The sequence below is a fragment of the Mastigoproctus giganteus genome, chromosome 4 (assembly GCF_048544385.1).
Source record: "Mastigoproctus giganteus isolate SK-2022 chromosome 4, ASM4854438v1, whole genome shotgun sequence".
NCBI lineage: Eukaryota > Metazoa > Arthropoda > Arachnida > Uropygi > Thelyphonidae > Mastigoproctus > Mastigoproctus giganteus.
Window position 1 is genome coordinate 238,660,897 of NC_143578.1, and position 14,907 is coordinate 238,675,803.

The 14,907-nt window shown below is 38.0% G+C and overlaps 1 protein-coding gene across 11 annotated transcripts in view; it reads right to left on the reverse strand.

The window, feature by feature from the left end:
- The window catches only part of eya (eya transcriptional coactivator and phosphatase 2), a 257,430-nt gene that overhangs the window by 110,346 nt on the left and 132,177 nt on the right, over positions 1 to 14,907 (reverse strand). For 2 of the 11 annotated variants that reach the window (XM_090371239.1, XM_090371237.1), the window contains exon 1: positions 10,797 to 11,126. The exons of the other annotated variants lie outside the window; for them this stretch is intronic. In XM_090371239.1, coding sequence (XP_090227365.1) covers positions 10,797 to 10,853 — 57 coding nt within the window. In that variant the 5' untranslated portion in view covers positions 10,854 to 11,126. Of the gene's footprint in view, positions 1 to 10,796; positions 11,127 to 14,907 lie in introns of those variants that run through there. 11 annotated transcript variants of the gene reach the window in all.

Here is a 14,907-nt window from a genome sequence, read left to right on the forward strand (position 1 = left end):
GCTTAGGTATTATGCTGTCTGATTTCTAGGACTTTTGCTATTAGGGAGAAAGACGTCACTATCTGATTTACAAGTCCATAGTTAAATTGCATTTGGAATATTGCATTTCAGGTGTGGAGGCACCTATAAAAAGACAGGGAAATTGCAGAAATAGTTCATAGAACGGCGATGATCAGATTGGTGAGGAGTGCAAACCGATGCACACATGAACGGAATAGAAGGTGTGAACTGCAAAGTTTCACTGGACATCTAAGGAGAGATCTGTTGAGGTGTATAAGGCACTGAAAGTATTGAGTAAGATGAACGAGGAGGGTCTTCTTTCTCGTGGGCGAGGCAAGAACCAGGGGAGACAAATATAAAATCTCACGAAGCCCACCTATGGGCAGCAGGTTGTCGAACATTGGAAAAAGTTGCATTTCAGTGTGGTGGAGAATTAAGTTTATTGTAATTGTTAATTATGATTAACAAATCAGATCCTGTTGAATTTATGGGCGCTATTATTATTATTACAAAACAATCAAAACTATATTTGCAACAATTAATGACAGTTTAAATTATTTTATTAAGGTAACTTTATGTTTTCATTAAATGTTAAATAAACAATTTTTTTCCTGTATTGAGGATACGCTATCATAAATAAATAAATGCAATCTGTCTGTTTGTTGCTGAGTGCTTTTTTCCGCAAGAGGGCAGCATCATTGTCCACGGAGAGGTTTTCTCATGAGAGCAGTAATTTATTAAGAAATCCGATCCAGAGAAGATTCAGATCATAGTACGTTTGGGGATGTTCGAGGAAATAAGCAGTGTCTTTAAAAGATCTACGAAGGACAGGGGAAACTGGCGCAGAACGTGACGCTAACCGAAGGTCTGTCTGTCCTTTGTTCTTGAATCACGGCCTAAATAGCGCAGGTAAAGCCTAAAGTCCGCAGGTCGCTATGCCACCAGTAAATTAACACATTTGCATCAGGTTGCTTCTGGTTTGCCGTGTTTGTGAAGAAAAGAGCAGCTTCGAGCATTATAATGACGCCAGTCTTCATCATTGAGGCTGATGGTGACGTGGTTTAAACAATTTTTTTTAACATATCTTCAGTTCTATTTATGGTATGTTTTGATGTTGTGGAATTCAATAAGGATTCGCTCGAATGAGATGTGATATATAATATCCCACTTAAGCATATACGCATAGACAGATGAAATCCAAAATGCATTGAGTAGCAAATGATACAAGGAATCTTATAAAGCATCAGAGAAAAGAAAAAAAAATCACATCTTCCATCACTATCAATTTCCACAGTAAGAGATGGAAGTTTATTCCAGCAATCAACACACACTGGCTAAAGTCAAACTTCAGCATATCTATTCTGCAACAATACTTCCTCAATTCGAATTAAATGTCTCGTGTAGTCTGAGGGAGAGTGCCATCAGCATCGAGCTTTCTCAATCCATTCAAAGCTTTACACTTCAATCAGATCACCTCGTAGGTGCCTAGTCTGCAGACGCTGCAATTTGCAGAAAAACCGAAGCCTTTCTTGTTAAGACCACCCTTTTGTTTCCCTCACAAATCTCGTTGCCCTTCTCTGCACCCGTTCCAGCATTCTTACAATGAGGCCTCCAGACCTGCATGCAGTACTCAAGATGCAGCCTAACCATTGTCTTGTACAATACACGTAGGATAATCACCTCCTTATCCCTGCTAGCAAAATTCCTGTATATCATTGACAAAACCGCATGAACTATCCTGGCATCCTGTCTGCACTGCTCAGAGAACGTCATATGTGATTGCACAATTACCTCCGGTCTTTTTCATTTAACATATTTTGTAGATTTTCTTAAACTCTCCAAATAGATAAAGGGCTGTTGAAATCTGTAATATTCTCGGGCTGTGGATATATTGGAGACTTGAAAATCTGAAGAAACTGTTGAAATCGATCTTGAATTTCTATAGGTTTTAATTTAAGAAAGATTTGCGGAGGAGTTGCTACAAAGATCGAAAATAGAAAGCACAAATAAAAAGGAAAAGAGTGAGTTCGGAAATGAATCGTGAAAAGATGGCCAGTTGTATTTGAATTGGTTTAAAAACAGATTCAGAGTTTCACACCAGGAAGTAACTGCAGAAAAACAAGCAGTGGAAACTGTGGCATAATTAACCTTAAAACCTGCCCAGGGACTAACAGAATATCCTAAGCTGAAAATTTAGTGTCGATCAGCCTTTTATTCGAATAATACCCAAACATACTTCCATTACGTATAAAAATAAAACTTATAATTTTACGCAAAAAATAAATAATTTGCAGAATTTCTAGTAGTCCGATTTTAATTAAATGGGATGGCCAGTAAATCTTTCTAGAAGACCCAAAGATAAAAAAAGCTCCTTGAAAGATAAAAGTGGTGGTATAATCCAGCTGAAATGGCAGCCAAATTTAACAGCTATTTTGCAACTTTGTTTCTGTTTAAACCACATTAGTACCAAGAAGAAATAGTGACGTCCAGTTGAATCGTAAAGTGACAATGGTTTCGGAGAGGCATTTCCATTACCATCGGTAATGAATCAACATTAGATTCAGAGATTTCATTGGACTGAAGAAGTGCTAACAAGAATTGGTCTTACTACTATTTCGTGAAGAGAACATCTGTCCTGAAAAGATCTAGTCTAGTGACGATATTATAATACAGTTAGATTCAAGAAAACTTTGACAATATATATTCGGATTTTATTAAGGCTTTTGACACAGTTCTTCGTGGGAGGTTGTACAAAACCTCCCACGAAGAATAGTGGATTAGAAGTCAGTTGAAGAAAGAAGACAGAGGTTCTTGTAGAAGATAATTTACAATATAGAAAGATCATGAGTTAAGGTCAATTCCAAGAAGAGAAATCAGGGTATTAATGAAGACACTGGCCAAAAAAACTGCTTTCTTGCAGGTTTTAGTAAATAAAGTGACAAAGAATCCACCTTCATCGAGAATAATCTATATTAAGAGGAATTTAAGAAAAAGTTAGAGCAGCATATCGCAAGTTTTGCTCAAGGCAGTAAGCACGCGGCAGTACACTGTCGTAAGTAAAATTATGGATAGGACTTCCCATCAATGGATGAGGTCACTGACAGTAATCCAGCATTAGCTGAGAAGTATCAAGACAGACCATCTATGATCACAGCAGAAAAAGAAAATTATAGAATGGACTGCTGAGGGCTAGTTCATGCTAAACTTGATCAAGTTCCTCAGTAATGGACTTCAGTCTCTATAAAACTTTTTTTTATAAATGGAATTTCTTCACGGTTTAATGTAAGAAACCAAAAGGTCACTTTTCGATAAGTTATGGGAATTATTTTTTATTGTACTCATTCAAGATGGAAGGCTAATAGGTTCATTTATTTCTAAACCTTTATAAATCATTAATTAGAAAAGGCTGAGTAACAATCGCTATGAAAGTGGAAAATAATAGTAAAGAGGCACCACAAAACAGGAGAAATATTATCAGGAAATGAAGATTTCAGTATCAAGATTGTTCCTAAGTCTACTGATCTTTCTGTTGAAAACAAAGTGCTGAACAGATTCCGATGATAATGGAATCCATGGTTATAAGTTACCAATTATTCCATGAGGGGGAGGAACAGCAAGATGTTTTTATTTTCAGATAACGTTGCAATAAGACCAGCGGGAACTAAAGATGGAGAGAAATTGCATCCACTTGGCTTTAGCAAGAGGCCAGAAAATACAACGGATAGTTGGATAGATTTCTCTTTTTTTCTTTACGCTTCAACCTTCATAATCAAACTGAGGGTTAGTAACAACTTATCTGCATCAAAAGATTTGAAGAGATGCAAAAGTTTGTGTGTTGGTGATAGATTTTTGATTTTGATTTGGATTTTATTGGCGCATTAGCAACTAAGGCTATAATGCGCCAAGACCAGTTGTTGGTGATAGAAATGTCTCAGATGGGACATCGACGTTTGTTGGGGATCTGATCATTAAATTCAAACCCCAAAAACGAAAAGCAAAAATTTACAGGGTTGAAAAGTACAAAAATTCGACAGAATGAGGTAAAAAGATTCTGGACTAGAACATTAATAAATGTTAGAGAAGTTTTGAGGTGGCTGTTTTAGAATAATAAATTGCGTTATTCGATAATTGGTTTGCTTATCTGCCAGGAAGAAATAAATAAGTACCCCAAAGATTAAAAATCTTGTACTCTGCTCAAGAAGTATTGACTAAATTTTATTTATTTTTTTTTAATTCCCCCATCGTTCTAGATGAATGCGAAAATTGCAAAATTGTTAAAAAAAAAGTCGCACAAATGTGTCCGATTTTGAAAGATTATGGAGTATGGCAAGTTTAAAAACATGGCTTTGGAGTTTTGAATGGTAAACACAATTTAAAATAATAGCAGGCATTCTTCATGCTGAGTACTTGTCTACTTATTTTTATTTATTTTATAACACCCTGTATACAGAAACCAAATTTTATGAAAAAAAAATGGCAAATTTTTGTTTAATTTTAATGAAATTTGGGATGGATCCACAACTATTTCTAAGAGATCCAGATATAAAATTACGAACATGCATCCTCTCGAAATACAGAGAACGGACGGGAAGACTGTTGAAGATACTATCAGCTTGACAAAGTTGCCTAAAAAGCTCTCCTATTTTGAATGAATTTAGTCCAAGCCTTTTCCACACCAAGTGGACAAATAGCAATCTTAGTGCAAGCAAAAGATCCTCCCATCCAAAAGGAAAGTAGTTTCTCAACTTCCGCAGGAGAAATAGAACCATAGTCTCTTCTACCTAGTGTGAGATGGCAGAAGCTTTATCTACTTCGTTAAAACATGTTTTACAAAGCGTTAATTATTTTTCACAAATTAAAATTATACCATTAAAACAAAAAACGAAAAATTATGGCATTCATTTTGGATCATTGTGGAAAAGAAGTTATTACAGCAAACCATTCCCACTCTAACCCCTTCCAATGATGATGCAATACACTTGTTATTTGGCAAAGCATTCGTTAGTGCCATTCCATGATCAAGTCAGAAGCTTTACCAAATGCAGAGTAGTGTGAGCGTGTTGGGTTTTAACATAGCTAAAATGAACAGAGTCTTGCAATATAAGTAAAACTGGATGGTCACAATTTAAGTACGAGCGCCTTACCCAAGGAGGAAACCTTGAGACTGTCTCGGTGACGCGAACGATACAACACTAAGTGAGGCGCTGAATTTAATCATTAAGCTTAAAAAAATCTCCCCACATCACCCCCTCCCTTTCTTTTTCTTTCCCTAACAGCAGCAGATTGATCTCAAAGCGGCCAGTCTTCCTGACCTCCCCCGGCTGACAGCCACTGATAGGATTCATCTGTGCCTCCTCCCGCCACCAGCTGTGCTCGTGGCACAGACCCTCCCCCGCTCAACCTTTTCCCGGTCCGCTGATCCGACCTTCTGGGAAACTGACAGAAAAACAAACTCAGTGGAAAGTGGCTCATAACGCCAACTTTAATGCTCCTTCATAACACCACCCCCGTCCGAGGGAAGAGAAATGCCTGGTCATTGTAGGCGACAAGTAATGACACTCTGACTATGACGTCAGTAAACATGGAGTCATTACCGACGGAAGCAAACAGGAAAAAAATGAAGCTGAAAAGAAAGGTGGTGATGGAAAAGCACCCGAATATACTTATGAATGAAACAACTGATAAATTACAGCATTTCTTGAGGAGTATTTTTACTCAGGTTGAAAGAGTTGGGTAAAACAGTTTCACTGAGCTGTCTGTCCATCCACAGTGTGACCACCAGAAAAAATGAGGTCACAGTGATCAGGAATGATCAACTGCTGACCTAGGGAACAATTTTGGCTATTCGTCTTAACTAGATCGATCTCTCTATCTTGTTATAAGAGACTCGCTAGTTTTATCATTCTTTATAAGAAATGGTTCTTTGGTTAAGATCTTCCAGAATTTAGGATGATAGTATTTCCATAAGAATTAATTACAATCGATAATTTCGATTATTTTATTATAACCAAAAGTTGATCCATACGTCAAAACACACAAACTTTCAGATAAAATTTATGAAATAAGGCGAAATTAAGAATAATTTATCGAAAGGGGAGGGGCTATACAGCTAAGAAATTAGTATTATACATCGATTTAAGAAATACTGATTTAGCATCATTCTCCAATGGGCGAGTCAAACATTTTGTTACTTCCATTGCCTTGTTTGTCCACAAATAAAGAATCAGCTGTTCATATTCTCATATCCAACAATATTCAGATTTCTAGACTAACACATTTATTTATTAAATGAAGCTTCTGACATTTTAAGGCAAAGACTTAAAGAAAATATTTCTCCCTCTGGATCTTAAAAAAAAAAAAAAAAATTGGTTGCTTAACCCCAAGCAAGTATTAACCATTTTATTTCTGGAAGTTGCTCTGTATCGATCTCAAATTCTAACCACGAGTTGTCTTCCCCAAAACGCCAGTATTTGCTGTATCCCTTTTCTACCAAAATTTCCATTGGCATATTATCCAATTATTTTCTAATTCAGTAGAAATAAGTGCCCCCAACCACAAGCATCCATTTACTATTCAGCTCAAAAATCAGCGAGTTTAACTACTTCATTTATTCCCTTTACGAGTATTTTTATTCTTTGGAGAAACCTCCGCATATGCTTTCTGAAAAAAAGAGGTTGGAGTGAGAATCGTTTGCAATGTCATAATGCCCGATCATAGTAGCAATCTGTAGAGGATTCTGTACGATTCTATTCATAATAAGACAGGTCTTGCTAGAGCATGTCGGCTTGGGAAACATGCATCGTCCCAGAAGATTTCCATCCATGCGAAAGTCCTCTGGTAAAAGAGAAAGGTCAGGTGTGTCGCCAGATTGATTACTCTTGAATTATGTGAATTATTTGCGCTTTAAAATTAGAAAAAATCAAATGAACTGGGCCACAAAGGCATTCATTATACTAATATCCAAAACTTATTAAACAGTTGTCCAAAGTTTAGTGGTTATGATCGCTGTCCTTCCGCAACATGCAAAGAGATCCGGGTTCAAATCCCGCCAACGAGGGAAAAATTTATGGATTTCTGTCACACCGTGTTTAAGTTAATCAGTACCGAGCGAGGATTGCATACAATTCTTCCTCCGTTTTTCCTTTAAGTAAAATGGTAAACAGAAATTGTTATATAATAATAGATCAAGACAATAATACTGATCTGAACTCAGCTAAAATCTTAAATTTTTATATTAAATTAAAACAAGCCCAAGTAATTTAGGAAAAAGTCGCAACACGACACTTATAATACGGTATTCACACAAGTAGGGGAATTCCTCATTGTACAATAATTTCTCAGAATTTAATCTACTGCTCAATTTCTTCGGGTCTTTATAGAGCCTATTTATCTACCTAAGAAACCCGAAGCCGGAACGACACCATGGTCTGGTTTTGTTCGCGTACAAACGAGAGCGGATCAAGGCGTCAACTGTGATGGAAGGAAAATAATACAGAAGCCTAAGGTGATTTTGAAATAATCTTGAGGGAGTAATTATCCTCTCATGATGTGGCCAATTTTCAAAATAAACCATCTTCAAGAAATAAGTTAATCGATGTCTTACTACGAATTTTTGTTTCAATATATTAGAAACTCAATCAACAAGGAATTCGTCGTGCATACTTATCTTTAAAAAAACAGAGAAGGAATACAATAAACTGCTATCTCTCCTTCGCTCAATTGGCAGTGTGTCGTGATGGACAATTTGCACCGACTACCGTCTTGAATTCCGTATATTTGTCCCATACAACTCCAGTCGTTTCGCATTGCATCCTTCTTGTAGGACGCCAGTATCAGAGATTATCTCTGACATAATAAGCTCGATAATGTTTTGCATGGAGCCCACTTTCTCTGTTTACTTTACGTCTACATCATTTGTAACTTGTCTCCTTGAACTAATTTTTTTCTATATTTTCGTGCTTTCGTTTTCCCCCTCCTTCCCCCATCTTGTTTATTTCCCATCACCCTCTTCATTTTACATTAGCTGTGTCAGACTGTTGGCTATAGTCCATCGTCACTTTGGCGGTGGTCTCTTATCTCTACGGTTGGCTGCTAGTTTTGGAGAGTTTCAACGTTATTAAGGTGAATGAGGACCTCCATTCATTCCTTTGTACTTAGCTGGAGGTAAATTCTCCTAATATCCCACTTTGCTGTGATAGAACTTCCCGGCTTTTTTTCCCCCTCCTTTTCCTAAAGCCATTAAATATCCCCCGCTGCATGAAAGTAACTTTATGACGAGAGCCAACCCCTTCCTTTATCTGTTAACTTCAATTCTGATCTTTTTCCATCCACCGCTCAGCAATCGAAAGAAACATTTCAGCCCATACAATTTAGCTAGTAAAATATATTGTATAAAATCGTCTAATGGCTTAAATTTTATGCAAACAAACTTTGCATGTTTATGCAGTATCGAATAGCTCTGATGTTGTAAATATACAATTTTGAAAAGTAAAAATATTTACTCAGAATAATCGACAGTAAGTGGTCCGTGAAATACTTTTATTGAGCACGCTACAACTGCTATTCACCCACGTGCATGGAAAAGGACTGGGTTCGAATCCGGTCCAGACTTTATGGACACAATATACTGACGTCTCAGTTACCAGGACACCTATCCAAAACATGAAGCTAAAATTGAGCGAATCCGAGTTGGACGATAAGTTTTATTAATTCACGAAACTGAATCCTTAAGTGTCTTAAGGCACCGTTCAACTTCTTACTAGTAACGAGCTCACGGTGCCTTAAGACACTGTTTTGACAAAATAAAATCACGAGACATAAATGGAAACAGTGAATGACAGTGTGAAACAAGTTTCGCCACAAAATAATAAAAGCGAATAGAAACACAAATACATTGGAATGGGAAGGATCAGGATAGGTTTAGGGTTAATCACAGTCCGGGAAATTCAGGCCGCGAGGTGTGTATGCTAGTATCTGTATGTGTTCTAAAAGTCGCTTTGTTTTAGGCTATGAAGATCTTAGTCAAAATATCGAGGCAGGTAAACCTACACCTCAATCCCACTTAAAAGGCCTCAGGTTGCTCCAATACTTGACTGGATTGGAGCCCTGAATTCTCTGAATATATGCCGATTAAAAAAAATACTCGGCAATGTAACCTCCCTTTCTTCAAGGCAGGCACAATGAATATCGAGTAGAAACATTTTATCTCTTAATTCGAATTGACATACTAATATTAAAGTAACCTGATTATAAACTATTTGAAATGGGACAAAACTAGGATAATTTCTTGAAGCCTGTTCTTCGGAAATCTTCAGAGGGTCATTTCTTACCCCTTCCCTTTGTGAGTATAAATCATTCGCACTATTTTATTGTCTTACACGAAAATTTGATACAACCACGCAGTATGTTTCAAATGTTCAGGACTATACTGACAAAACACTCTGAATTCTTAGTCCTTAGGAAGATTAGTCTTTCTCTGGTAGCAACAAATTTTAAAAGCAGTAAAAGTTCCAGAACAAGTAAGCTTATATTATCATTACAATCCGTTTATTTAAACAAACTTTTGTCCCTACACAACCAGAAGGCAAATCAAAATACAGTACATCCATCTTTGGAGTCAAGATTGAATTAATATAAAGATCGAATTAATTTTGAATATAGCATTCATAAAGAACCCTCTATTTGAGACTCTGCTATTCGGTTGCTAACCATTCATTCCAACCTAAGTGAAAAACAATTTAAAATACAAACTGTATCCTGGGCATCTCATCTCATCAACAATCCATCTCAAAGAAATGAATTATCGCTCAATTAACAATCCACTCTTAAAATCAGAGGGGCACTTCGCATGTATACTTATCTACCTTTTCGCTACAGTAATTCCATTCGGTTATGCAAATTAAGTTGTACATATGCTGGTAAACAGCGACTGTAGCATAGGTGACACTCGAAGGTTTATTAATTGCTGAATAGAAATCTCCTAATGATGGATGGGAGAAAATTTAAGCCACATAATTAAGCTTTCGTGGACCTTAATCACCCTAAGAGAAGGTTCATTCAGCGCGAAAATTTCAGCAGTGGAAGTTTTATGAAGCAAAGATTACGTAGATGGAATATATTTCCAGTTCAATCGAAGTTAAATCATGAGATATCACACCTGACAGACAGTCTACTTCGCAGTAAAGTGGACAGAAATAAGTTCATAACCCCTTATAATAAGCGCGCGACTCTTTATAAAGCGAGGTTGACAATAACAAAACAATTTAAGCCCCTGGTAATAAAATCACTCATAAGGCTTCAAACTAATATAATGGAAGGTTAAAGTAACTGAAGGGCTTTCAATGTTTAACGGTTCTAAGAGGGGGAAGAAGATTCAAAATTTCACAGAAGTTCCACTTATGAATTGAGTTGTACCGAGTATTTGTGAAGAATTCATTTTGTAGGTAAAGAGAAAGTGGGAATGCGACTGGTGTCCCAAATCAAAGATTAGGGCTACTGATATCCAGCAGAAAGACTTCCGGGGGTTGACGGCCCACCCTTGAGAATCGGCAATTAATCCGTGATCACAAAGGCCGATTACTAACCCAATGAACGCGCGACAGAGGCGGACGGATTTATTTCCTCCAAATAAAACTCATTAATCAGTTGGCCATTGTGATTCATCGTGACCTGAATCCGACACCTCCGCCAAGTTGCTCCCTACGCGTTTCGCCTGATAGAATTACTGCATGACCCTGTCCGGGCAGGTGTTGAAGAGCGTGACGACACTAGCGGAATGGGAACAGCAATGTACCTACCTGTAGTTCGTAGGGCTTGTCCTCCAGATCCACCATTTTGGTCTCTAAGCACAACATGGGGATATCCTGAGGCGGGGATGCTACCGATAACAGTCCCACATCGGAGCGGTACTAGTAGTTGGTGCACTGAAGTTCGCAGCGCGCGGTTTGAGGAACGTTCTCAGGCCCAACCCATGTGCAGACACGACAGGGGTGTTCGGTCCAGTTCGTCACTGCTGACGGCGATTTCACCTCGGGCGATCCAATGTTTCTCCGGGGCAGGGGAAAAGGGTTGGGTAGAAGATGGGCGGCCGAGTGTCGTGCGTCACCCCGCCACTAAAACTACCACTAGTGCCTGACCTCCCTCGATGTTGCGTGGTCAGAAATTAGTGCACGTTCCAGCTGGCGCCCCCTATTGTCACTGTGCGTGTGTACTAGCAACATCTATCTGGCATTATCCTCTTAGAATCACACTTGCCACGTCCTAGGCAGGGGTCGCTGAAGGGTCAGATAATACGCTGCACTTCGGTCAGCATCGTCGCTCTAAGCGTGCACGTGTGCGCTTCGAGTTGAAAAAGTGCAACAGGAAATCGCAGCGTCGCGAGGGGATAGAGTGCGGCCCGTGTCGTCACTAATTATACACAGTTGTTTGGGAGTGTTTTCCAGACACAGGAGGAGGGAGGGAGGATTCCTTAGCGTCTCTCTACCCTGGAGATAAGAGAAACAACGCAGTTTAATGCCACGCACTGGACACTTGCTTCGATGACGTCACCGGAACATTAATAATAACACGAAATCAGTTGCGCGAGACATATCTGCACACAGGAAAGAGAAACCAGCTGCCTTTTCTACGCTCCCCCTATTTTATACTCTACCGAAGTGTGGTACTAATTTCTTGTTGTTCAGAAATCCGAAGCCTTAAATCAAGGATGGAAAATTACGTCACACATGCGCAAAAGACTATTTTTATACGTAAAAAAATCAATATTTGTATGGTTGTCAAATGCAGACTTTGACATCCAATGTGGGGTTGTCACACAAAAGTTGACAAAAGGCACGTCTTAAGTTTGTTGTGATCATTTAGAGAGGTTAGTTTGATTTTTTCTGTTTTCTTTAAAATTACACTGTTAAACAGAGCAGACTCAGTCCATTACAAAGGACTTGGAACCTGCTGGCCCCTGCTTTAGTTGTCCATGACATTCAATAGTTAAAATATTTTTTGGTGTTCCTGTTTAAAATTCAGATCAAAATAAAGCACATAACATCAGTTCCAAAAGTGTTCAAAAGATAATTTATATCAGGAGATTAATACCATAAGAAATTTATTTCAAATTATTCCTAATAGTGGAGTAGAAAGTCTCCAAAATGCAATACTCAAGAGTTGAATCCATTCCAGGTAAGTTCTAAACAGTGGTCGATAGTGCTGAATATTTTCAATTAACTTTGCGAGATAAATTCTTTGAAGAGATCAAAATAGGAGAGGATAACTATCCAAATGAGAAGCTAACGTTATGTATAAATATCGTATTATAAAAAAAGAAAAGGATTTAACAACCCCATGAAGTGTTTTATAAAACCGAATGTCATGGAAGCACGTTTTGATATCTGATATATATTCCAAAAAAAACTGTTCGAGGACAAGAGAATACTTAAATCTGTATGAGAGCAGAAAAGATTATTCGTGTTATACGCAAAAATCATGCTAAAAGTAATTTAAATAATATTTAAAGAAAGCTATTGGATCTAAAATCAAGCTTAGATTCAACTTCTCAACAATTAGAAGAGAAAAGGAATATTTATTCCCAGTTTTGGTGCGATATTTAGCCAAGTTAATGAGCGTATAATTTCAATATTCAAGGATTCTTTCAAGAGTATGAAAGTATATTAGAGGAATATTTAATTCAACTGTTTAAACAATTTAGGCTTCAAGATTCAGATATGCTCAAGATTCAGATATGCTGATGTTTCTGGATATTAATTAGGCTCTCCTACTGAATATCATATCTTACCCTCATGTGGTAATACTTTTCTTGAATCAGTAAGGCACTGGCGATTTTCTCCACCATCCCCTTACACCTCATAATTTCGGTGATGGGAAGAAATTATTGGAGGTAGACTAAGAGATTATCAAAGATATGTTACAGAAAACATTTTCCACGCATGAGTTCTATAAATAGCCAATTACATCTTCTTTAACTTTTTGTCCAGTTACTTCTGGATTGAACTCTGGTCTTTTCCACCCGGTGTGGGGAGGACGGCGATTCTACCAACTGTGCTACTCACAAGGACATAGTGTGATTTAGTAAATACTTATTATGCATATTTACATGAAGAAATAATAGGTTTTAAATGAAAAGATCGGTTATATTTAATTAGTAACAACAAAGTTTTCAATTACAATTGCGCCATTAGCTTGACAGTTTAATTCCTTATTAGTCAAGTCTTGAATAGAGACTACTAAAATTTGTTTTAATTAGGATTATTTTGTGTCCCTTAAGCAGTTATGGGTTTCTATATATTTTTAATTGACAGTCCTGACCGTCCAGGAGTATCATTTTTTATGAAGACCACGAGAGATATTAGAATCTGAAGTACTTAGTACTGTGCATGGGTTGAAGGTTGAAAAGACGAAAAAAGATACTTGTTGGCATTAGACTAATTTCTGTAGATCGTAATTTTCAGGAAATCCGTGTGAAAGAAGGTTGTTCCAGAAAATAGAAGTTCAATGAATAAATGGGGAAGAAGAGTTGGTTCTGTGAGTTTGAAGTTGGACGGTAAAAGGATGTTGACTGGTTGCGGCACATATTTGGACTGCTTTGGAAGAGAAAGGGGGGAATTATAGAAGCCAATTCATAACAATTCCCATGGAAGTATCTGTAGAAAAGGCATGCAGCAGAAACAGAACGTCCCTGAGAGAATGAGAGAGAACGTGGAGTCTTTCTTAGAGATGGGTGGTTAATTAACCTAACAGCCCTCCTTCGAATGGAGTCTAGGAATCTGAGAGAGGGTTTGGGGCACCGCCCCAAATGTGGGAACAATATTCCATGGTAGGGCGGATTTGCGCTCTCGGCGTTACTTTTCTAAACAGGCCTTCACTCTGCCCTACCATGGAATATTATTTCAATGGTAGGGCAGAGTGAAGGCCTGTTTAGAAAAGAAAAGTAACGCCGAAAGCGAAAGAGAAAATCCAGTTTTTTAGATGCAGAGGAAGCAACATTTGTGATGTGCTTACGTGTAGAGAGAGAGAGAGAGAGAGAGAGAGAGAGAGCGCGCGAACGAGCGCGATTATAAGTCACGGTAATCCCCAATAGATATATATAACCTTGTTTGTAAATCAGAGTGCCATCGAAGATAAGAATACTAACAGAAGAATCCCTTTTGTGAGATATAAGGCAGGTTATCTTTGCCCCGCTATAAAATTACCTAGAGATCAGAATTTAAGGAATTGGTAGTTGATATTCGAGAAGTTGAAGCAGTTTGTGCAGGGCAAGGTTTCTCAAACTGCAAGGTGGAATGCAATGTGTTTTCATCACCAAAACTATAGATAGGATTTCTGGTCAACAGAAGGTGATTAATAAACAAGAGCAAAGAGTGGCAGAAAGAACTGAACCTTGGGGAACACCCGCATTAGTGGAGAAGGTAGAAGACAGAGCCATCTACCAGCATAGACAGTGAGTGGTCAGAGAGAAAACTGGATACCAAATTACAAAACAGTTGGCAGACTGTACGTGGGAAGCTAATTTAGATCTTTATGCCAAACACGATCAAAAGTGTTTGAAATGCAAAGAGCATCTGCTTGAGTTTCACCAAACGTTTCCAATTAATTGGTCTATAGACGGGTAACATAAGGCAGAATTTTACCTATGGATCGAAACTGATGGAATCCTTACTGGAGATCCTTTATCAGATGGAAGGTTTCTAAATAGTTAAAAAGTGGGCGATAATAGAAAGAGTAGAAGTGAATGAGAGGGAGCGGATGGGAGGGATTTTTCGCCCTTTTTAGGAACTGGCTGGATATGAGCAAATTTCCAAGCAGAAGGGAAAACACCGGTGGAATAAGAAAGTGTAAAATGGCGACACAGAACAGGAGTAAGCTGAGCAGCACAGAGCGAAAGAGAAAACATGTTTTGAG